General features: G+C 38.5%; 1 protein-coding gene across 1 annotated transcript in view; it reads right to left on the reverse strand.

Annotated features, from left to right (window-relative positions):
* Positions 1–25,567, reverse strand: part of ARHGAP42 (Rho GTPase activating protein 42) — a 149,783-nt gene that overhangs the window by 86,142 nt on the left and 38,074 nt on the right. Inside the window, exon 3 of the mRNA XM_072326745.1 lies at positions 13,471–13,532. Within this exon, the coding sequence (XP_072182846.1) occupies positions 13,471–13,532 (62 nt within the window). The remainder of the gene's footprint in view (positions 1–13,470; positions 13,533–25,567) is intronic.

Here is a 25,567-nt window from a genome sequence, read left to right on the forward strand (position 1 = left end):
ACCAACTTCTGACTCTCCTCTTCCTGATAATCCCACTCCATTAAAAAAAAACAGAGACTAGAAGTCTTTGTGAAAAGTGTCTGGTATTCTCAGCTCATTATCATTACAGACATCTTCAAAATAATTTACTAAACAGTATTTCATGACAATCTGATTAACTGTGGCTCAGGCTAAGAAGGGTCTACAGTCACTGAATAAGTCAACAATAGAACGTACTTACTCTTCTGTGCTACATTTCACACTGGGCTCAGGCTCATTTTGTGCTTTAGACACTTCTGTTTTCCTTGGCAGAGCATTTCACAATATAGTTCATCCTGAGGAAGTTTTCCTGACATTCAGCGTAAATTCTCTCTCAATTTCTTCCTGTCAGATGATTGCCTCTTCTGAGCCAGATGATGTAAGCAGTGCACATATATTCCACACAAAGAAACAACAGTTCTACTCATCTATATTCCCTCTTTTCAGGAATTAATGCAGAACAATGCAAAAGAGATTATCTGAGAACTGCTGTATCAGATCTTCAGCTCATTACTTCTAAATTCAATGAGTTGCTGAAAATCCTTACGTATGACAATAAATACACAAACAGAAGAAGGCAAATTATGCACACATTATTTAAACATGCTCAGTTATCCCCAGTGTTCTGAACAATTCAAGTGGTCAGTCTTTACAGAAATCATGTCTAATTTAGAATTGTGTGTACATATATATATATATATATATACACACGTATATATATAAACCTTTATCAGTTTGCAGTGAACGTGAGTCAATGTTAGAAAGCTGGTTTTAGCTTTTAAATACCTATGAGGATCTCCAAGGTCTCTGCAGACCCTCTGGGCAGCCTGTGCCCATGCTGTGTTACCTGCACTTCACAGAAATGCTTCTTTGTGCTCAGAAGGAACCTCTGCATTTCAGTTTGTGCCTACTGCCTCTTGTCCCAACACTGGGCACCACTTAAAAGAGCCTGGCTCCGTCCCCTTTACATCCTCAGTTTAGGTATTTATGAACACCGATGAAAGCCTCCTCTTCTCCAGGGTGAGTAGTCCCAGCTCTCTCAGCCTCTCCTCACAGGAGAAATGCTTCAGTTCCCTCATCCCTTGGCCTTGTGCAGGACTCATTCCAGTATGTCAAAGTCTCCCTGTTACTTACCTGCAGGGCTCAGAAATGGACTCATCACTCTTGCTGTGGCTTCATTAATGCTCAGTAGGGAAAACAGTATTAGACTTCTAAGTGCTAACCTAAGAAGTTTTAAAGACAATTTGGAAAGTAGACCTTGTAAACTGCAGCAGGTAGTCCAATTGTGTTATTGTAATATATTTAGATACTACATTGAAAAGAAACCACATTCCTGGAACTGATGATCCCATAATAGGTTCTGTTATTTTTAGGTTGTTATACAATACTTCGTTTTTCTTCAACTGTGTTGCAAGCTTAGTTTTTGTTATGTGTTGAAGACCACAATAACAGTAATTCTCAATTATTTTAGGAAAGAAAAAGATGTGGAGGCTTTGCTCTTTTTTGTGTTAGTTACAAACATAGAATAATATGGAAGACCCAAGATCATCTAATCTAAGCGTCCACTTACCACCAATATTTCCCCACTAAACCATGTCCATTGGTACATCTAAACAATTCCTGAATACCTCCAGGAACGGTGACTCCACCACCTCCCTGGGTGGCTTGTTTCAGCACCTGACCACTCTCTCACAGAAGTATTTCCTAACGTCCAACCTGAATCTCCCCTGGTGTAACTTGAGGGCATTCCTTCTAGTCCTATCTAGTCCTGTAGAAGGAGATCAGGTTGGATCAGGACCTGCCTTTTGTGAATCTGTGCTAGTTGGCCCTGTTCTACACATGCCATGTGATCTCACTCAAGATAATCTGTTCTACAACTTTCATCAGTCAGGATGACAGGCCATTATCATAATAAATATTATTCCTGGATTGTCTTTTTGAAAATAGGTACCTTGGAAAAAAACCTCTCCTTGTAAGGCCATGATATTAATTTCTGAGTAGCAGGTCCCCCTTACTGGAAGCCTCACCGTGATCTTATAGAAAGTTATCACCAGTATTGCTCAAAATATAAAATGAGTGAATCTGAATATATGCTTTGTAAATACCTGACAATCTGCAGATATTCCAGAGCTCAGATATTCAAAGTGGCTTCTGTCTTTAGAGATACTTTGAATATTCAAAGTGCTTTATGAGAAATCTGTGTTTATTACAAGAACATTCCCCAAATACAGTGAGGGAAAAAGGTTTAGACAAAGAAAAGGTCTCATGCATCTTGTCTCTCATGCTCAGCAATGCAGAATAAAATTCAACTGACCCTGACAAAACAAACAAATAAGTAAATAAAAATTACTGAAATCCAACCAGCCAAAATCTGGGATGCCTTCAAAGTGGAAGCAGCGAACCATCCTGATGACTTCAGCCACCCAAGTCTCCTGTATCATCAACACAGTCTTTATGTTTGACATCAGAATATCTCACCACTGACTGCTTGTCTCTCTAACACTCTCCTTGAATAACACTTCTTTTTCACAAATAGAGATGAAAGAATCTGCTTGTGTCATCCCTCAGGTGGCAAAACAAAACAAAAATATTCAGATACTTTGTATATCCAGATCAAATTAAAAAGCATCACATCAGTAGATACGTGGTGGGCACTGGGACTAAGGAAGTACCTATCCCTGTAAGTAGGCAGCAGCTCATGAGGCATCATTTAACACTTGACTGCTGCTCCAAGAGGCTGAGAACTGATACAGCAGCTACATGGAATTGTGCTGTCCTGCAAGCATGGTCTGTGCAATCTGTGCTGCCCTCTGATATGAAAAAGAATTTTCACCTTCTCAGATGCTGTGGTTCACCACGGGTAAATGGGTCAATTCTAGTAACTGCAAAAGTGGGGTTAATAGCTCCTAGCCTTCACGACCTACAAATCACTTTGTGTTATCCAGCACAGCTGCTGTAAAATAGAATGTTGAGATAGTTGGCCTGGTGGTTGAATGCTTTGCCTTTGTGCTGTGCCTGCTTCCTGACCTAATCAACGCCAATGAACCTCTAAAATCATTGTGCAAAAAAATAAAAAGGGGCTGAGGAAACTCATTACTCTCAGATCCGAATGCAATTGGAAGTTGTATTTTGTTTTAACAAGGATTCATGAATGAACATGTCCAGGCACTAAGCCAAAGTCAGCCACAGTGTTTGTAATGGTCCTATGCCCAGGAACCCTTAACTCCCAGCTTGTAAGCACGTATTCTCTCAGGAAACAAAAAGCACGTGCGCATACAGCACACTTCTGTACCCAACAGAAATTTCAAGAGCATATTAGGAAAGTACAGTGTAGCTGCTAAAGCCAGCTCCCTCCAACCACAGGAGAAGGTCATGATTTTCCTTAAAATGAGTTGTAACGATAAACAGACCATAAGAAAAAAAAATATATAAGTTTATAGATAGTTTTAAATTGATTTCACTCAATGAAATACAACTGCATGCATATAAAGGTTTATTGATAGCTAAGGTTATTCAAGCCTCAAAGCTGCTCAGAAGCTATTTAAGCTTCAAATGATGAACAGTTATAATTTAGAAGGCTCTGCCAATTGTCTGTGGTGAAAGTTTAAAATAAGTGAATTGGGAACAGGATGCAGGATTATGGGACGTGCAGGAAATAGGATAGCACTTACTGTGACAAGACACTTAGAGCAAAAGGGCTAAAAACAGTTCCGTTCTTTGTTTATTTCTGCTCATATGGGAATGTGACTAATAGCAGAAGTCAATTTAGAAAGCTCTCATTTAACTTGCCAGCACACTGTGAGAGCCAGCTTAGAGTGAGAGAAAGGTGCAGCATGCACTGTATTTAAAGGCAGTCTTTTACTGAAGGTCAGGTATTCAAAGAAAGATAACTCACCACTATTTTAATCTATAAGGCTGTAGCTGTTGCCCCATCACTGGAAACCTTCCACATGTTCTGCTGTGATCTCTTTTAACCACCAGAAAAACAATTTCTTCCCTTGACCACAGCTAGGTGTTTTAGAAGGGCTGCAATGAACACTGCACGAAGTGTCAGACTACTGGCAATGATTTTAGCTGTCATGCTAACTTAAGCAGGATTGCTGATGTTGCATTGCTTATTTATGCTCTCTTTGACTTCTCCTTTGCCCTCCCTTGTGATGCTGAAAGTTTCTGGCAATGTGGCTGAAAAACAACCAGTAAGATGTTTTGTTTTGTTTTGCTCTCTGCCAGGACATTCTTCTGGAGTGGGTGCATAAACTGGCACGGCTGCTGGGGAAGTAAACAAAACTGTTCATCACTTTCAGTCTTAATTCAAAGTAAGAGCACTAGCTCAGGGACAGGCATCTGAAAGAGCTGTTCAAAGTAACAATAACTGGAGCTTCTACAGACAGTTGAAAATAGAAAAAACAATCTAAGTGTTCTGCAAAACTTAACATCTCAATGAGAATACTTCAGATGAAACATCTCTAGCCGGGCCATGGCTGTGGGCTCATGCAGATTACACTAGCTCCCCAAAATACAATACTCAGCTGCCATGACTTTCAAAAGACTCTGTCAACTAGCTTTATTCTGGAAAGATGTTTGTTAGTTGATTTGGTTTTAAATGCATGTACCCTTAGGTATATAAAGCACTTGTATCCATTTCCTTTTTACATCACCTCTATCAAGACAGTGAATAAGACACAGATTCATGGATTCTGAATCTGGGATTCAGGTTACTCCAGAGAGCAGATTAAATTAAGAAAACTTCTAAAAATAAACTGTTCATAGGAATGAAGTACCTTTTCTCATACTATCGAGAGAAGTGGAGATAAAATCAGAGTTCATTAAAAAAGAAAAAAAAAAAGAGGCAGATGGTCAGATAACAGCATGTTTGGCATTATTAGAGAGTAGTTACGCGTATAGCACATGCCCACTGCTACAAGCAAATCCATTCCATTTCTCTTCACAGCCACACATTAATTATGGGCGGAGTGGCTGGAGGACTGTGTGGAGGAAATGGACCTGGGGGTACTGATTGATGCACGGCTGAACATGAGCCGACAGTGTGCCCCGGTGGCCAAGAAGGCCAACGGCATCCTGGCTTGTATCAAGAATGGTGTGGTGAGCAGGACTAAGGAAGTCATCCTGCCCCTGTACTCGGCATTGGTGAGGCCTCACCTCGAGTACTGTGTGCAGTTTTGGGCACCTCAGCACAAGAAAGATATGGAGGTACTGGAGCAGGTCCAGAGAAGGGCAACGAGGCTCGTGAAGGGCTTGGAGAATCAGCCCTACGAGGAGAGGCTAAGGAAGCTGGGGCTGTTTAGCCTGAGGAAGAGGAGGCTGAGGGGAGACCTTATTGCCGTCTTCCAGTACCTGAAAGGTTCTTACAGTGAGAGTGGGGCAGGTCTCTTCTCACTAGTGACAAGTGACAGGACGAGGGGAAATGGCCTCAAGTTGCGCCTGGGCAAGTTCAGGTTGGATATTAGGAAGAACTTCTTTACAGAAAGGGTGGTTAGGTACTGGAATAGGCTCCCCAGGGAGGTGGTTGAATCGCCATCCCTGGATGTGTTTAAGAGCCGTTTGGATGTGGTACTCAGGGATATGATTTAGCAGAGTGGTTTTGTTTTTTTTTTTTAGAGATGGGGTACTGGTTAGGCTGCGGTTGGACTTGATGATCTTCAAGGTCTTTTCCAACCTGGATAATTCTATGATTCTATGATTCTATGATTACATCACTTCATTGCTGGTGGGTTGGGTTGCTTTACCAAAGATCTGTTTGCTTTGAAATACTCAAGTGCAAAAATCTTTTTCTTTACTCCATCAAATGTCACCTAAGAAGACACTGACTGGTTAGTGACGTATATAAGCTGAATTCACAACTACATGAATCACTGCAGAGACTAAAATGTCCGCATTAATACTGGAGTCAACAATTCTAAAGAATGAAAATGATTACAGAAATTCAGAAATATACTTTACACAAATTAGGAATTCACCAAACCAACTCTGCAACTGAAAAAAATAACATTAGCAGCTCCATATGTATTCCTAAACATTAACATGTGAGAAACTCACAGAAGCTGACACTACCATCTGGGAGAGCCAGTTAATTAGGTACAAAGAGCACCGGATTTTAATTCCAAACTGTCTGGCCTAGTATGTGTCTTTTATGTTGAAGAAAATTCAGACATCCATGTGTACATATAGATGCTAACTGCTAAACTACATTAGTAATAACATAAAGCAAGCTGTTTACTTTTACTACACTGAACTGCATTTCTGTTCTTAATTGAGCACAAATGTTAAGAAACATTCATTGAGCATGTGTATTTTTGTACTTAAGTGGTGTTGAGAAAGATAGCAAAGATGATTCCTTCTGCTCTTTACCCTGCTTTCAGCTGGGACAGAGTTGATTCTTCCTTCATAGTGTCTGGTATGACTCTATGTTTGGCTTTAAGAGAAAAACAATGTTGATAGTACACTGGTGTTTTATTTGCTGCTGAGCAGTCCTGCAAAGAGCCAAGGACATTTCAGGTTCTCGACTTCTTGTGTTGTCCTTCCATTACAGGGACTGAAGGGGCAAAAGGAGTTGGGAGGGGACAGAACCAGGTGACCTAAAACTGGACAAAGGAATATTCCAGATCATACATGTGCAAAAAGCCTTGAAAAATGGTGCAGACTGGCTGCGTAATGGCCAGAAGGCAGTGAGCAATTGCAATGTGCATCATTTGTCTTTTTATATATTATATTATTATAACTACTACTATTTTTCTTTTTTTCATCTTCCTTCTCTGCCTTATTATATAGGGCACTCTGAAAATAATGCCTCTTATTTATTTATTTATTTATTTATGGAAACTGCAACTGATACAAAGAGCAAAATAATACTACTTGATATTCAGCACAAAACACTGGTTTTCAACAGTAACCACCATTAACTGTGCATTTTCACCAGCCATGAACAAGAGCCTACACAGCCATCCAGAAAGTGGCTTTTCTCCCCTGTTGTTGTTCCCACTGCTGAAACGCACCACCCACTGACTGGTCTCGGTTATATATATCCACTGTTTGGTCTCCAGAAACATTCAGCACGCATCAGTGAATGTCAATGGGGGCCATTTTTTCCACAGAATTCAATGACACACCTTTGCTTCATAAGCACTTCCATGTCAGATGCTGTTTGTCAGACTCTCTGCTGCTATCTGTCAAACAGCAACAAAATGGAACAGACTATTGGTGGGAAAGTTCAACCTGTGCTGCCAAACCACCAACATCTGCCTCTGATGCCGTGGGCCAACATAATAAAAAAGAAGGCATTGCTTTTGGAGCAGCCCTCATGAAAAATTTCTATCTCAACTCCTTATTTCTACTTCTTTTTAATTTATTTTCTTCTCCAGTCCACTGGGAGAGAGGATGAGCAAATGACTGTGTGGTGCTTCACTACCTGCCGAGTTAAATCACAACAGCCTGAGACACAGCAAGAGGCAAAGCAGCACAGCAAATTTTTCCTGATGAGCAAACTAGAGATCATGTTGCAAACCTGCCCCCAGGAAGCCTGAAGGAAATAAACAAGCCTCTCTCTGATTTCATTCCCAGTTACAGTGATCACAGACTACATTGCCTGTAGACAATTGAATAGTTAAAATACTAGCAGTTTTTTTCTTTATATTAACTACATCTAAAATATTACTATTTCCTTGACGGTAACAGTGGCCTAGAAAGTCATTTTCCTTGAGTCAGCTGATGTGAGGGGAAGTAGTTGATAGAAAGTCAAGGTCAAAAGAATTATTTTTCCAGCTGCATCACTTCTCCAACTAAGTTCACTACAGTCAGACCAGTGCTTGAACCAACTCAACATAGAAGACTTGACATCTTAAACAGTCCAAGAAATACTCCACAAATAATAAAATAATATGAACACAAGAGCATTATTCCAGCTGCTGCTCCAGTTCCCTCCCTTTTTTTCACACTGACATTAGTTTAGGCAGGAAGCTGACTCAGATTTGGGGCTGAAATCTGGTTCTGAGCGCCATTCATGAGATTTTTCTGTAGCAGTTACTTCAACTGTTCTACGGTGAAAACACAGCAGAAAACCCCAAATTGCTGATGTTCACATCCTTGCTCCTCAACAACAACAACCAAGACAAAGAGGCCTGAACAACGGACACATATTTTTCTTCAGAAGAGGCAGATGAAAAAACATAAGCAAAAAGTTAATTGCTAAACTAAAACAGAAGAAAGAAGCATGTTCTACAAACGCTGAAGGTTTACCTAAATTATCTAGAAGATAAAAAACTTACAAAGAAAAACATACAAGGTCAGTGCATTTTTTTTTCAGTTATTTTTTAAACATCTAATTTTGGCTACAGTGTATTTGAAAAGTGTCAATTTCTCTCCACATATTTCAGGACACAAGTAAAGGCCGGACTAGTAGACATTTCCCTCAGACTAATATTTTAGACCACAATGTCCTTTGCCTCAATGACACAAAAGGATTAAGACATAACCTGTTGATGCAGCACTTGCATCCTTCTCTACACATGGACCCCTCCTGTCTACTTCCAGGCATAGAAATAAGGTGACATCTGTGAAGACAGCAAGATTTAGCAGTATCAACTCTACCCTGAACACAGAAAAAAGCCCCCAGTAATATTGTAGAATCATAGAATCACAGAATGGCCTGGGTTGGAAAGGACCACAGTGATCATCCAGTTTCAACCCCCTGCTATGTGCAGGGTCGCCATTCACCAGACCAGGCTGCCCAGAGCCACATCCAGCCTGACCTTGAATGCCTCCAGGGATGGGGCATCCACAGCCTCCTTGGGCAACCTGTTCCAGCCTGTCACCACCCTCTGTGTGAAAAACTTCATCCTAATATCTAACCTAAACCTCCCCTCAGTTTAAAATAAAAACGAATAAATTCATTAATGTGAGAATTAAGGAAAAAGGTTTTTTTCCTTTTGTTTTTCTAATATTTCTTACAGTATTTGCAAATTACTCAGATCAGAAAGCAGAACTTTATGGTAAGGATGGTAGAGAACTGGAAGAGGTTGTGGAGTCTCCTTGTATGCAGATATTCAAGACCTATCAGGATGCCTACTGGTGCAACCTACCGTTAGCAACCTGCTTTAGCAGGGAGATTAGACTCAATCTCTTGAGGTCCTTTTCCAACCTCATCAATTTTGTGATTCTTTGGCAGAATTTGAAGTAAACAGCAGCTGGGAAGGGAGTGAGAGCAGCTGTGGTGGAGTTCAGCTGCCCATTAGGGTGAAGCCACCACAGAGCTACACTAAAGATAACATAATACTCAAAATAATACATTTAGTACTTCAAATAAGGGATCTCAAGAAAGAGGAAGTCAGTAACAAGAGCCATTCCATCTACAGTGCCAAAACACAATTAATTCTATGACAGAAATAGGAATTATTATTTTGTATTACTCCCGGTACATTTCTGTTTGTTATATATTTTACTAACAGTATCAAATGAATAGGAAACATAAATAAAGCCGGAATATCTTAAATTAAAAAGGATATCATTTATTTAAACAAAAACATTGCAAATTCCATAAGAGCAGAAGGAAATTATTTTAAGTATGTTCCCTTGATATAGACTAAAACATTGACACAAAGTTAAATTCCTGCAAATGTCTGTTGTTCTCCAGTAATCACTAGGAAATAGGCGCCATTATTTTACATGCCCTGGTGGCTTGCTCCTGAAGACACTGGAAAGGCAGTAGGGATAGCTCTGACTTACTATTCCATTGGTACACTGCTTGCAAATTCCAGAAGTCAGAACCCAGCATTCGTCAACAGCATCAGGAGATGAACAATGTTGAATGACATACAGCAATGTTGTGTGTTATAAAAGGTGTCTTATGAGTTACTGTTTCTTCTACTTATGTTCTAAGAGGATATATTTGGTGCAAAATCACTGTTTCTCACTGCTTTTTCTAAGACTGCAGTTCTTCTGCATCAGCAAATAAAACAGAGGACGTGAGAAATTTACCCATAATAATCACCAATTTATTACTGCTGCCAATAATAATGGCTGCAAAGCTTTAGGAAACAGAATATTTATTTATATATCACACAGTAATATTTCATCTTATACTTCAATGTTTTTTTCCCAATAATACTGTCCACATTACTTTGTTTCAATAGCTTCTTCCCATTAAAACAAAACCAAGTTCTTTACAGTTATTCATTTAAGAAAGAAAAGGAGTTTCTCAGACTATTTTCTAGACTTTTGGAAAGAACTGTGTTCAGTGGGCAAGCATTCCAACAACTGCACTTTCTACATTCACTGAAACAAAAACAGTTTTCACTCTACAGAATTTAACAGGCAGTTACCAAAGCTACTCGGATGAAAAAATAAACTAATATCAATCTGCACTTTCCACATTCAAATCTAATTCATGCTCTTATATGCACACTTGCCAGGATCACAAACACATCAAATTCAAAGTAAGGAAACAAAATCATTAGCTAGTAAGTAAAATTAACATCTGTCAATCCATACTGCTCTACACTCAGCATTAGCTGATAGAAAACTGTCTTTTACTGTCACACACTTCAAGGATTAGAAGGCAGTTGTAAATGGCATGAATAAGTTCGTCTATAAACAGTCATTACTCTGAATAGTTGTTTCATTCCAACTCTTTTCCAAAAAACATCAAAAAGAACAAGCTATACTCCATATTTATCATCACTTTTGCCAGTATTCCCTTTTTATGCAAACACAAATGAAATCAAGTGCTAAAAGTCCCGCGTTCCTTGGCTGAAGCTCACCAGTCAGCTGACAACCTTTTCTGAAATCATCACTACTCTGCAGGCTGGCTGGCTTAAAAGGATTCCAGCTGAGGAATCAAAGAGCACACAATACTGCTTCAGACTTCCTCAGAAATAGTCAAGAAATGTTTTGAAGATTTCACAGTTAAATCATGAAGTTCTTAAGCAGAAAACCCTTATTACAAGCTACCTGTTCAACATCTAGCATGGCATGCTATCCTAACAGAGAATCATAGAATCACAAGGTTGGAAAGGACCTACAAGATCATCTAGTCCAACCGTCCCCCCATTACCGTAGCTACTGCAAACCACTAAACCAGATCTCAGAGCTCCTCTTGATTCTGTGATGCAGAAATCCGCAGTAAGAAGAGATTTGGAGAATCACAAATATCTTAAGCATCTTGGACAAAGGTGGCCTTTTTTCAGGTTGCCAGTATGTCAGCAACGCTTTAGCTATCTCTGCAGAGTATTTAGAACTTGGTGATCAAGGGCAGAACAGCAAATAATATAGCCCAGCTATACTAAGTGCAGTGGAAAATATGATGTAAATGCCATCACAGTATATGTTGAGCACACAGTTAGAAAATAAATAAACAAACAAATCAAGAGCAAACTATCTTTTTCACTTATGAAATTTACCCATGAAGAACAGACTGAGCACAAGAACTATGTAATGATCCAGACAATATGGCTTTATCCTGCACCTGGGGGTCTCATGTTTGCATTTAACTCTAACATGACCAACTATTATAGGAAGATTCATTGCAGGAATAATTAGGTGAATTTCAGCAACAGAAAGACCCAACTTTTAAAAAATCCTGTTTTCTCAGTTTTCCTATGCAAGTATCAGTGACATATCTGTATGTTCACGAAGATCTCAGCATATGGCATTCAGACTGAAGAGAAAGAATGATACTGCTTTTAAACCCTTCAAAATGCAGGATGTGAATGATCTCCCATCAAGTACAGAGTCTCTATTTGTGAACTATTTCCCATTTGGTTTACAGTGATTTGATGACTGCATTCTACTGAATTTGTAGCAACTTGCAAAATAGTTTTCCATAGTACTGAAATCTCATCTGAGCCTCTGACCGTGCAATGGGATCCAATAGCTCAGCAATTCAATTCATGCATACTCATTGAATTCACAGCAAAATAAAATGACAAGTATCTATCTGACTGTTTCTTTTTTCCTTAACAACATTAAGGGTTTTGTTTCCCCTCTAATGGCCTTTTTACAAGATAAACAAGTAAAAACATTTCACTGAGGTATCAAATTGTAAAACACACAGAGACCAGATACTTCTAAAAGTGAAAAAGTGACGCATTTGATGGAAGAAAAAGAATAAAGAAAAGAATAAAATCAAGGGAAATTATATGCATATACTGGGAAAGATTAATCAGTTTGGAAAACAAAACCTTCACCTTTTCATTGTGTTTCCTTTTCCTAATAGTTAGCTCAAATAATCTTTAACTGAAATGAGAAAATTATTCATTTGAAAAGCTGCTTAACTGAGTCATTAATGTGTATCCTGGTAAACATGTTTTAAGGTGGTCAGTCCTGAACACTTCACCTTCATAGTCTCCCTCTCAGTTCCACATACCCACCATAAGTTAAAAATCAACAGAAAATGGTTCATCAAGCAAAAATGTTGCCCTTTTATAAGCTTAGATGACAGTAACTATGTAAATCTACCATATGAGGATTTATCATTTTGCCACTTTAGAATATTTATACAAGTGGAAGAAGTAGTGGGAATCCTACTCTCTGCCTTCTATGCTCCAAGGAACAGGAAAGACTTATGTAAGGTTCTTCCTGGATTAATAAATTTCCCCGAATCTGAGTCAGAAAATCTTTTCTTTCACCTTCCTAAGTACTCATAAGTGAAAGGGAAACAAGGACAGACACAATCAGTGAACAGATCTGTGATGATTCATCTTTCACAATAGCTTTAAAAATCCCCCTAGTGAGGTTAATCCTTAAAACTTCTTTATTTGTGATTGACATCCGTGGAAGAAAAATGTAGTTGTGTGATTTACATGGAACTTACTTAAAAAATCCTTATAAGAGAATACACTGCAAACTTCTTTAACAAAGCTACATCTGAGGAGAAATGTAAATGAATGCAAACTGTAGCCTCATCAGTATGGAAACAAAGGGAATACAAATAATTCAACAAAGGACAAATCTGATTGGTCTTTCTATAATATATTGTGCACAAATCTCTGAGGTGATAAACTGGGTTTCTCTTCTTAACACATCACATTTGATCACTATTGTGCATCCTCTGGTCAATACTATAGGAATTATTTCATTAAACCAAAGCACTGATTTTGATTTCCATTCCAATATACTTTGTTTACAGTTTAGTTTATTGCACCTTGTGACTAATATGGCAGGATGTGGAAAAGGAAAGGTACAGAAGCATTAAAAACCTATTCTGAAAAAAATAAATAGAGAACAGTTTTGGACAGGTGCACAGTATTTGGCTGAACAACCCATCAAAAACTGCTGAAGTCTAAGTTAGCACGTTTCTGCCTTTGCACAATTTCAAATGATTCGTATGAAATGCACAGATTAAAAAAATAAAATAAGAATATAAACTCCAAAAGAAATGGAAAAAGGCCTATTTTATATAAAAGGAGGCCTAGTGCAAAACATTTCTGCAAGCAAACTCACCAGTCTTCTCCTTTCCTCTTCTACAGCAATCAGGAGCCGTGCAAACTCTTTCAGTGATTGAGCTGAAAAGGAACCCACAAAAGAAAAAGGTCACTGTTGTATTTAAGACCAGACAAATCTGTTAACTGGACTGCTGCTGGAGCTATAAGATCAGGTCTTACTCAGCACTTCCCTGCAGTCAGTATTCATTATATGACGCAAAGACTGAAGTGAGCAGCAGGGCAGCAGCAGAGAGGAAAGGAATTGTCAGGTATTTAAAAAAAAAAAAGAAAGCCATTTTAAAAGGAATGTGACAAACAGACTGTTCTGAAAGATGCCAAGACCAGCCTCGAAACAAAGAATTTTACATTCAGCCACAGAATCAGACAGCAAAAAAAAGAGACTGCAAGGAAAAACCTTGAGTTTCTCATATTACAGTGCAGCCACAAAAATTCCAAAGAGTAACGATAAATATTTAGGTGAAAAATTGGAAGTCAAGATTTCAGAAGAATTCTGCTGTAACCATGAGAGAAGCCTTGCTCAAAGTTGCTTTCAAATATCAGTCCAAGGGCTATGCTGGATGTCAACAGGAACATGATGAAAGCCTTAACTCATAAAACTTGAGAAAATCGAAAATGCTCTTAAGGCCTCATTCTCATGAAACATGCAGTACTAACCTCTCTACAAAACTCCTGTCTGGATATTTACGTTACTTTTCAAGGGAATATGGGCTATTCAAAATTCTGCATCACTGCTCCACAGTCAAAAATGTCAGAAGGGAATCAATATTTGAAAGCAAAGTAGATCCTTTGGCCTTCTCCTGAGAGTTTCCCTCAACAAACTTGACATATCTAAAGAGGGGTGCGGTGATAACGGGGGGTTAAAAATCAGAACAAAACTTGTGGAATATTTGAAAGAACAGGCTTGAAATGAATAAAAACGTAAACTTCATAGCTTCTGAGAGTTTGCTAAGTAAATTATTGCGCTAAGGTTTAGATGACAAGGTGTTGGTAGCTAGAGAACTGCAGCACTGCTCCATGTCAGAGCAGAGCAGTTCCAGATGCTCCCACAGGGACACACTGCTGGGCAGAGATGAGCCGTGAGCAACGCTGGGAGCACCTCTGGGAGAGTGGATTGGAGGGAGGGAAATAGTGCTGTCCAACTGCAGTGGGAGAGAGGGACGAGAGATGGGGGGAGAAGTGGCCCTGCAGCCTCCAAGGAGGGCTGGGGGAACTGCCACCCATAAGGGACTTGTTTAGTTTGGTTTTGGTTCTCAATACCTTAATCTATTAATTTATGGTCTCCTGCTACATTCGTTTTCTCATGCCAAGTCTGTTTTTTTCTTTCTGTTTAGGTAATTAGTAAGTGATCTCACTATCCTTATAAGCCTTTTCTCACTATATTTTCTTTCTCTACTCCACTGTGCAGCATGATGAAACGTAGTTGTCTTGCAATATAAAATGACCACAGCTATTTTCTTCCATCTTCTTAAGTGCTTTAACTAAATTTGCTACTCAAATGACATGGCTCAATCCCTGAAAAATTGGATTAAGTAGATTTTCTTGAGGATCTGCTATATTCTCTTACTTCCTAAAATGGAATCAGTATCTAGCTTGCCATAAGCATATTTTGAGCGTGCACAAATTGCTACTTAGTTGCTGGATCATCCCCAAACTGTTGCTTTATCCCAACAAGACCTTGCCGTGGTCATCTCTGCATTCTTCTTGTTCTCTTTTAACTTTTTACAGGCAAAGAACGCTTTACTGTTTGTTCCAGTTCCTTCTGCCAAGACCTCACCTAGTTTATTTTTTGTAGCTATAACATTAAACTTGCACATCTTGCCCTCCAGTTCATTATTCACTGACAAATCCTTCCCCATCATCACTCATGAGCTCTCTGCTCAACACAAATACACCCAGTGAGTTAGACAGTCATCCCGTTGGGTCTCAAGCCTTTTCCTATTACACTTTTCCCTCAGATCACAAATGCCAGAAAATAAATTTTGGCATGTTTTCAGTAAGAGGAGTTCTATGTCTCCTGGATAAGCCTTTTAGCTCAAAGTTATGTTTGACATCCAGACCTTGGTCTGCTGTGCATTGAGTTAGCTCAATCACATACATTCATCTCATAATATCTCATCATAATACCTGTCAAAACCAAGTAAAGAAATAGCTAACTGACTGGTTAAGTTTCTTAAGCTGAAGCTGGTGAGGCACTGGCACAGGCTGCCCAGAGAAGCTGTGCATGACCCATATTTGGAGGTGTTCAAGGCTGCCAGGCTGGTCAGTCTGAGCTGGTATTAAGTGTCTCTGCCCATGGCAGTGGGTTGGAACAGAATGGGCTCCAAAGTCATCCAAACCATTCTGTGATCCTTTGATTCTGTGACACTTGTTGACTATCAGGTAAAGTATCTACGTTCCCATTGCCAGTCAAAAACAGGACAGAGCCAGATCCTCCTCTATACCTGTGGCAGAGTGACTATTTACCCACCACAAGAAAAAAAAAAAAGAAAAAAGAATAAAAAAATAAACTAAATAAAACACGCTGAGTTTTGCTACCTACTCAGGGAGTTAGGATGCACTGTAGAAAAAAAGGATGAATTTCTAGTAAAGTCAGCAAGATAAATTGTTTCCAGATTATTTCAGTGAAATAATTGCTCATTTTTAACCGCAAGATGATGTGTTCCTGCAGTCACATGTTACAAATCCATCCCTCTCTCCTTTTTTGTGTTTTATCATAGAGTTGGTTACAATGACAGAAATTATTTCAAAGAGAAATTATCATGCCTAGCATCAGATCTTTGTGAAGACGCCAGACCCCAAACCTACTGAAATAACAGTTTTCCCTACCCACATCAAACTTCATGGTACTCTTCACTTAAGCTTCTGATCACAGCACTAAAATCATCTTTATTACAACAAAGTCTCCTGAAATTTTCTTTCAGCATCATCTGTAATGAGAAAGTTAACATTTTACAGCTTTTACTGTCCAAGAACAAACACTGCCAGATCCCAGCCCCATAATAAATGACTAGGTCTTCATGTAAATCACATGGAAAAGGTTAGGAACAGACAAGCAAAAAAGTAATATAGGTGAGAAGAAATAAAATATGCTCTCTGGTAAGAAAATAGTCAGTGTTCAAAGTGCAAAAAGGTAGTAAATAATGAGTAGTATGAACCAGAAACTGAGCATAAATTGGCAAGAAAGAAATAAAATAAAAGCAGTAAGAGAAGGTTTTAAGGCAGCTTTCTTATTTCGTGGCTTAACCGGAGAGTTTTAACTTCTAAGTCAAAACTTTTGAAAAGGATGTAAATAAAAGCAGGTCAGTCAGAGGGAAAAAAAAAAAGAACGAAAAATATGTTCTGTAAGTGTACAAATCTATATTAGTATGATACACGTCAAGTAAAATCTTAAGTTACTATCATAACCTCTATACAATGCCTCAGCTAAAGACTGAGAAGCTGCTGACATCCTCCTATCCCCATTGCCTCATTTTTTGGGTAGATTATTAGGGCCAAAGTTTTATTAGGAGCACAGAACCCACACCTACTGCAGCACAAAAGCAAGGTACGTATCTGATCCTAGAAATACTGTTGTTGCTGAGGTATCTTCACATCAGTACTGACTACACTGCCCAGCACACAAACACATTTCGTTTTCACTGAGCATCCCTTTCCAGCACAGGAGGCACACGGGGGAAAACAACTAGCACACTGTAATTCAGAGAGTACTGAAGGATGCAATGCCTGTACACAGATAGAGCTCAGCAACAGGGATGTCTCTGGTGGCTTCAGTGGTTCTTCTGTCCTTGCTACTGCACTGCATTAAGCATCATGTGTCAAAAAAATTTGCCACCACTAGCTACCCTACAATACTAATCAGTATTGCATTAATTCTGAATCTTTTGTAACAGCACACCCTTCTTTCCATAGGATGTACGAGTCTGATATCATTATAAGCAGAATATGTCACCAGAGATCTTCATCTGTGTTTGAGGCAGCAGGTGGTCCCCTGCCCATTTTCACTTCTTTCTTCCTTCTTTGTTGTACAAAACTCCTTTGGTTGCATGTATGTGATAATTCTGTCTCATTTGGGGACTATACTGGACAACAGAGGGATGAACAACACAGCCATCAATAAAGAGCACAGCAGCTTTGCTCCACAGCAAACATGGGACTCAGAAATGTTCCTACAATAATAATTTGAGATACGCAGTGTAATTAAAAAATAGAAGATTTCAAAATCAGAAGCATGTGTGTTAAACGTGGCCTATCTCTGTCTGTCACAATGTCCACTAGTCCCACCCAAAACGTCACAACCCTTTCTTAAAACTGCAACATGACGTTTTTAACCAGAATATGCTCAGAGGAATTAAAGTGAACTTTGTAAATACAAAAGGGTGTGGGAGGGAGGAAGAATCAAATTACATTACAAGTGGAAATGCCATGGGAATATGCTGTTAAGAAATAAATGCTGAAAACATAATGATCGTGTGGAGTACAATATGTAAATTAACATATTATTATTATTCTTATTATATTTTATAATAAGGTATTTCAATTATTTTCACAAAACAATTGTTACTGATAGGCTGCTTTAGGTAACACAAAGTGCTGCCTTAATCAACTTAGTAACATGTTATTCCCTCCAAATCATTAGCTCATGTAATCCAAATAGCTGTACAGTCTACTTCTTATTTAAGGGTAATTCAAAGGATTTGTAATACACACTTGGTATTATGATGGAAATGATTTCTGTGCAAAGCCAACTTCCAACACATAAAAACAATTGTATGTTTACCCTGCTCTACACTCATGGTTTCATTCACCACAATTAATACAGCTCACCAGTTGTTTTCTCTGGAGTGTTCTCAACCCAGCAGGAATTTGTTGCGAAAATTTCCTTGTTCAGGAAAAGCAGCTCATACTATTTTATTTTTAAAGTCTTTTAATTCGTTTGCTTCACAAGGAACAGAATCAACAGCTTAAAGCGTGATGGCAAAGATCAGCAATGTTTTCTTCTCCCAAGTTGAGCGTGTCTTGTATTATTCTTTCATCCTGAACATTTCAAACATACCATACAACTCTTCTTTGTGGACAGTTTACCTTATAGTTATTATACAGGCCATTTTGAATTATGAGTAGGCAATATTCAAATACTCTAAACAACAGAATAAACTAGATTTTATAGTATTTCAAGCATCTATTACCATTATTTTCAGGTATGTGAATGCTGGAGCACAAGCACCAACTAATGCCTCCAGGGGAGTTTTTCCCAGTAATATATTACCATGTCAGAAATCAAAATGGACACCAGACCCACATGGAAATTTCCTAAGGATTAACACTAATGACGTTAGTCACAAATCACAACAAACATAAGCGTAGGTGGGAGGGCTGGGAGATAAAACTTTCTTTTCCACTTGAAATGCAACTAAATGTATTCTTCAATAGTTAGTTTCACAGAGGTATTTCCAGAGCTTTTAATGACGACAAGTCTTATATGCAGACATAAACACTATTTCAAGCAGTTTTTCAAAAGCCACAACATGAAATAAAATTTCCGTGCTTCTTTCTGCGGCTTTAAGCTATACTGAAAAGGAGTGTGTAGGGATCGAGGGGGAATGTAGGATAAGGGGAGCAACAAGCAGTTTCCTGAGGAGACACAAAAAAGCCAAAAATCACATATTTCAGATTAACACTGAGAAATCATCACAGGTACCGGGAATAAAGACACAATAATTTGCTTTCTTGGTATTTTATACACAACAGGAACCAGGGCTGTCATTAAAACCAGATGGGATATGCAGCATCTCTCTGAAAGTAACTAAATATGTGTCACAAAATGCCAGCACTATGGCAAATCCAAATGAGAAACGTCCTGAAATACAGTCCCAAAAGCCCAAAATTCACTTTAGTTTTCAATATGAAATAGACCTCTATCTTATGGGCCTGAGATTTCCTTTATCACCATCACAACCTGGACCAATTGGATCAGAATTCTTTTTCACACTTTTTCTTTTTTTCTAACTGCATAAAGCCCACAAAACATTGAAAAAGTACAGTTACCTACAGCTTTAAATGGAATTACAAATGCAGTTTAGCCTAAAGGGAACATGCTGCAGGATCAGCACCTCAGTATGGAAACTCACTGAATCGTTTGTGCAATGACTACTACTATTTCTTCTGTCACCTCTACCCCAGGTCTGCACCTCCCTCACTTGCAAAGTAGCAATATTTTTGGAGAAGCTTCAGTTCAGATCTGCACCATTAATAATATTTACTGGGAAAACAAATGAGAAGATAAAAGAAGGGGATGGGAGGGCAAGGTGAAGGGATTGGAAATTGTTGCTTTTCTTACTAATGTCATTGTTTTCTGGGATTCATTTCCCAGATATTCAAGGCAACAGAATAACTGCTTTCTTCTGGCTTACGGTAATATTGTTTATGTATTTATGTCAGTTCCAGACTGTAAGCTAATACCATGTTCAATATGCTTTAGCCCTTAGCAGAGAAGCGGTGTCAAAAGTTATATCAGAAATTTCCACTGAGAAAGGGACAGGATAGAAATAAAAAGAAAGCTGAACAGCAAAATAACGTGTCATCTCTTCACAGGGGCTTCAGTACTGTTTAAGTTTGGAAAAGCAATATTGGAATAGCTTCCTTATCCACCATTCGGTCTCTCATACTGCCCTAATCTGGCTATCAGATCTTATGGATCTGTAATAAGGACCTTCAGTTCTCATTACATCCTTCAGTCCGTGTTTACATTTACCACAGTCACTGAATGAATAGAACCAATCCTATCTGCATCGCCCCGTAACACAAAGAAATGCACTTCTCATAGTCAAAGACATGGGCTGAAGCAAAGGTTCCAATGTACAGGTTTTAAAACAACATGGAAATATTAACTGACACTCTCAAGCTGATAGCAAATTCTAGCAGACAGAGGTTTAGATTCACAGCCCCAGGAACCACAAATTGCTTTGAAGAATTCCAGTGTGGGAACATGCACAAAAGTACAGGGAACACGACCTGCTCTGTACTCCTCTCAACAGAACCAAGATCTATGCAGAATGAACAGTGTGAGGCAACTTCAGACTCAATAAATGAACATCCTCACACTCCACTTAGCATTAAATATGATAAGCAAACTTGTAAAAGTTTAGCCCGAAGGTTTTTTTAAGCAATTAACATCATTCCTTTTATTTTAATCATTTGGATTCTGAAGCACCTAATCCAGACCTGCAATTTTTCACTGTGATCAACTAAAAATAAAATAAAAGATTCCACCCCATTTCAAGAATGGCTTATTGTGACTTAATACAGAAATACCTGTAAGAAAAATAAATAGCAGCAATTGCTGTGAGAGTTCAACTTTCCCATAGAGCACAACTTTAACTGGTGATCTTTTTTCCTGTGGCCATTCCCACTCAGAATTGTAGGGATAGGGATTTTGCCAGTTTTTTCTTGAAAATAAGTGTCCTACCTTTCAGAACAAACCTGAATTTGCCAAATAAAACCATTATATACCAGAAAATAAAGTACGGAAAGAGACACACAGAAGGATGAATTATGCCTCATTTAAACTTCTGCAAAAAACAATTACAAAAATCAGGAAGCCAGAAAACCACAGAATGAAGACTTTTGCTTGAGTTATACCTCAGGGACTACACGCGTTCTTACAAGTAGACACCTCTTTCCCTACACACTAGTGAGCACAGAACCTAACCAGAGCACAGCTACCAAAATCTGTGCAATTAAAAGTAAACAAACAAACAAATATACATATATATATAAGATTTTCTCTATTTCATTCAAGTTAAAGGACTGTATTCACAGATAGATGTGCTGATATTTTTTGTGTCAGAATTTGAAGCACATGAGCTTCCTGCAACACTCAGATTGAGGTGCTCCACATTCCCCACAAAGACAAAAACAGAAATTAAACTTTCAAAGATTTACTAACGTTCCCACTGCATGACCTCCATGGGTTTATGGCATTCAATCTCCATAACTTTTTAAGAGAATGTTCCCCATGAAGACGTTTAAAAGATTTTCTGCTGCCGGCTGGCTGCCAGGTCAAGCACTTATCTGAACATTCTTCTGTGTTTCATCACACTAGAAAGCCAAAAAACCCAGCAGAGACAGCCAACAAGTGCACATGGAAGCTCTTGACTGAGCATGATGGACGTGTACATCTATATCAAACCAAATCAAGGAATGAATCAAGACCTGAGCCTCATCAAAGTCCAGAACTCTGCAAGATGGATTTGCAAGCACAGTATGACATGTGCATACTATAATAGGCAACCAGAATTTTAACTCAAGATTATCTTCATCTTGCAAAAATTAATAAATAAATAAATAACAGAATTTAATTATTTATTTTTTTCTAAACATATGTAAAGCATAAAATGTAGGGCCTCTGTTTTTACTGCGACCAACCTCTGATAGTGTTACATATCTGAAGCCAGCTATAAATTCCATACTTGAAATTTATTTTGCTACAAAAGGTAGCTACCATGTCACAGATATTTAAACAAAAAAAATTCAAGTTTTTGTTAAAACTTCAAGCAAAACTTCCAGCAAAGACATTCACACTTTCCACTCTACTTTATTTCAACAGCCAACAAAAAAGCCCACAGATGTTTATTTACCAGATAAGTACGTACATGAGAAAGTCGGGTCATCTAGAACTTCTATGTCTGCACTTGTCAAACACAATGCTTAGAGGGAGAATCTGAAGACATGCAATGTTACACAATTTAAATCAATCTAGTTATTTGACTTACATCAGTAAACTGATATGTCTCACTACCCTAACCCTTAAAAAGCAAAAACAAGAAGAAAACTCTAAATGGATCAATAGAAGTCAAAACACTTCCTAGTGCCCTGACAGACTGGTAGTGTTTATGTCAGTCTGCCATGCTATGAGGGAAGGGAAGGGAAGGAAATTGATTATTCAAATACTTCTACCACACTTCTAACACTTCATTTAAAAAGCAGCTGTAATATTTCTACTCCATATTAGTGTTCTATGAAAGTAGCAAATATTTCAAAAGCATGCAATTCAGTTTGAAGATTTATTTGTTTTCTGAAGTGTGAATTAATCCTAAAGAATCAGTAGCTCAGCCTTACACTTGACAGACTGGCCACTGTGTATCAGCTATTACATTTTTGCTTTCATTGCATGTAGACAGCCTTTGTCCCTAGAATGGAATTCTCTGTGGCAAAGCTTAGCTTACAAACACAAGCGAAACACTTCCTATGGCCCGTAAGTTTATAGACCAAGAGGGCTGGACAGAGAATAAAAGAGAATTAAAGAACAGTAAAGTGTTGGTTCACCCCCAACAAAGCAGTAGAGCTGGCACCTACAATCCTGGGAGGGCTTTGGTATCGTATCTTGAAGGTTAGCTTACAGCATCTCTCCCAAAGTGTGATGTTATGAAGTGGCAACAAAAACATTAAACATCATCTAAGCAATTTGTTCAGGTTTTTTAGGAACATGGGACTGAATGCATAATCCCATGCATCACCTGTTCTCAAAGTAAAGAATCAAAATCGTTTCACACATTGATGTATCACTGTTCTCATTTTCTCCCTCCCTTCTACATTGGAGGAGGTGAAGGTTTCCTGGTGCCATCCACCAACTTAACAAGGTATTGACAGACTTTGGCTATAAACAGCAAACCTTTTTTCATCACTTTCTCACAGAATTAAGAAGTAACTGCTTTAGATAAGTGGTCATAAGCATGATTGCATCTCTGTGCAATCATTAATGCAATTGTTTAATGAGCAGGTTCATTTAGGTAACAGGTTCATTAAGATTACAGGTTCACAAGCTGAGGTTTTGGAGTCTGAATTGGCCCCACTTAAAATAATCATAAAATCATAAAGATTGAAAAAGACCGTGCCCATTAACCATGTCATTTATTGCAACATCTCCACAGTTCTTAACACCTCCAGAGTCAGTGACTCTACCATCTGTCTAGGCAGCCTGTCCCAAAGCGTCACCACTCTTTCTGAGTATTTTTTTCTTAATACTCAACCTGAACCCCACCCAACCAGCACAGCTTAAGGCCATAACCTCTTATCCTATCACCATTGCCTGGATGGCCTGATTCCCTAACACTGTAGAAGTCCATCCTGCCTGAATTAATCTTTAACTTTGACTAACTTAGCCACTAACCTTTCACCTGAGCAGATCAGACTTTTCCAGAGCTGACTAATACCCAGGATGTGCTACAAGAAGCACAAGTTTAAAACCACAGAATATTTAGGAATATAGAAGACCAAAATGTAGGCTCCGGTTAAACTGGCAATTCCTTCGATCTCCTCCTGCTTTACTTTGTGCACCCCTCTGCAAGTTCTCAATATCATGATACAAATTGACTACAAATACAAATCCATAATTTTAAGAATAAAATTGCTAGCTTTTTTCTCAAGCTTTTCAAACAGCTTAATAACATGGAAATGTGAAAAAATACCATGGAGCAACGTAGAACATATTAAGCTACAGCAGTTATACTCAATCCTAGCATTCCATAAACAAGAGAATTAATTATAATTACACGTCTGTCTTGCTAGACCATTGATTCTTCAGACACACATCCATGCTTCAAATGAGAGGGAAAAAATATGGTATTTCAATCTTTCTAGATATACAAAATTTATTTGCGTGTGGCTCCATGTGGATTCTGAATTAATTAAGGGGAAGTAACAAGAAAAGCAATACATTCAGAATGCAGCTGAGAAAATCATTAATACTTCTCTTTTTTTTCTTGATTTGTAAAATCTAGTGCATTTAAACTATGAAAATTATCAACAAAAACTGAAACAAATGTTAGGTTTGCCATAATTGCTTTGTTGAATTCAGGCCTGCTAAGCGATGAAGGATTTTCTAGTCTTGAAATTTTACATTCTGGTAAGGATTCTTATTTCAGGAAGTAAAACTCCATCTTGCTTGTTCAAGCCTGAAGGTGAATATCTCACAGCCTGGATGAACAAACCACTATTTCTTCATTGAAAACGAGTGCCTGTTGTTTAAAAACAAGACACACTAACTCAACAATTCTCAACTGTTACACCTTTTTACTGAAAGGAAAGGGTTATTATTATAGGTTATTACAATAGGTTATTATGAGCAGCAACAGCACATACCAGCTCTTTTCAAGCCACCTCCGTAATGGAATTCTCCAACCCTCAGACTGACCATCTCCTCAGAAGCGCTTATACTCAGTACATGATAATTCTACTGGGATGCCAAAGTCTACAGATAATTGCAGAGCTGGACAGAAGATAGAAGTGTGACAGAAGACAGAAGTGTGGTGAACTCATGGAATGAGGATGATAAACTAGAAAGCATTTACAGGAGAACATAAGTTTAACCCCATAACTACAGACAAAACATGCCCCATCTTGGTCAGCAAGAGGCACGCACTTTTTTACTTGTCTAGTCAGTTATTCCAGTTTAATGTCCCATTTAAACGTCCTAGCAGAACGCACCTGGACTACCAAACTATTGCTATTCATGCCAGCCTCAAGCCCTGTAAACAGCATCAACTCAGTGGCAATGCACAGTCTGATACACCGCAGTTTGCAATCTAATACACTAAAAAATTCCAGATTTCCTTAGCACATTAGGACATAAACTCCAATAGCTCAGGAGATCCCATACTTCAAATTCAGCTCCTCCTGCCATAAAAGAAAGGTAGGACAGATAGGAAGGGTGTTATCAGTCACCTCACTCTAAAATTTCTCATTTAAATAAACATCTTAGGAGAAAATGAAGCAACCCTCTGATATGTATTTTGGAAAAGAAATAAAAACAAGGTACGTGTTGTTGAACTTATTTTACCTTTTTCTCCTGCAGAAATAAAGGTCAACATTACTTTCCTTACTGCTCTGCCTGACACATTTGACCTTTCAGAAACAAGGACAAGAACTGTGTGTGAGATCCACAGAAAGCCAAGCTTCTCTTTCTGGTGCAGTTGCTGTTTTGTATTCCCTATGGGATCCTAGACCTAGCCTAAGATAATTCCTTGGAGTCAACAAGCAAGAGTGTTGTGAAATCAGGTGGCACTTGTTTAAATATGCAACAGGGATTTTAAAAAGGA

The sequence above is a fragment of the Excalfactoria chinensis genome, chromosome 1 (assembly GCF_039878825.1).
Source record: "Excalfactoria chinensis isolate bCotChi1 chromosome 1, bCotChi1.hap2, whole genome shotgun sequence".
Taxonomy (NCBI): Eukaryota; Metazoa; Chordata; class Aves; order Galliformes; family Phasianidae; genus Excalfactoria; species Excalfactoria chinensis.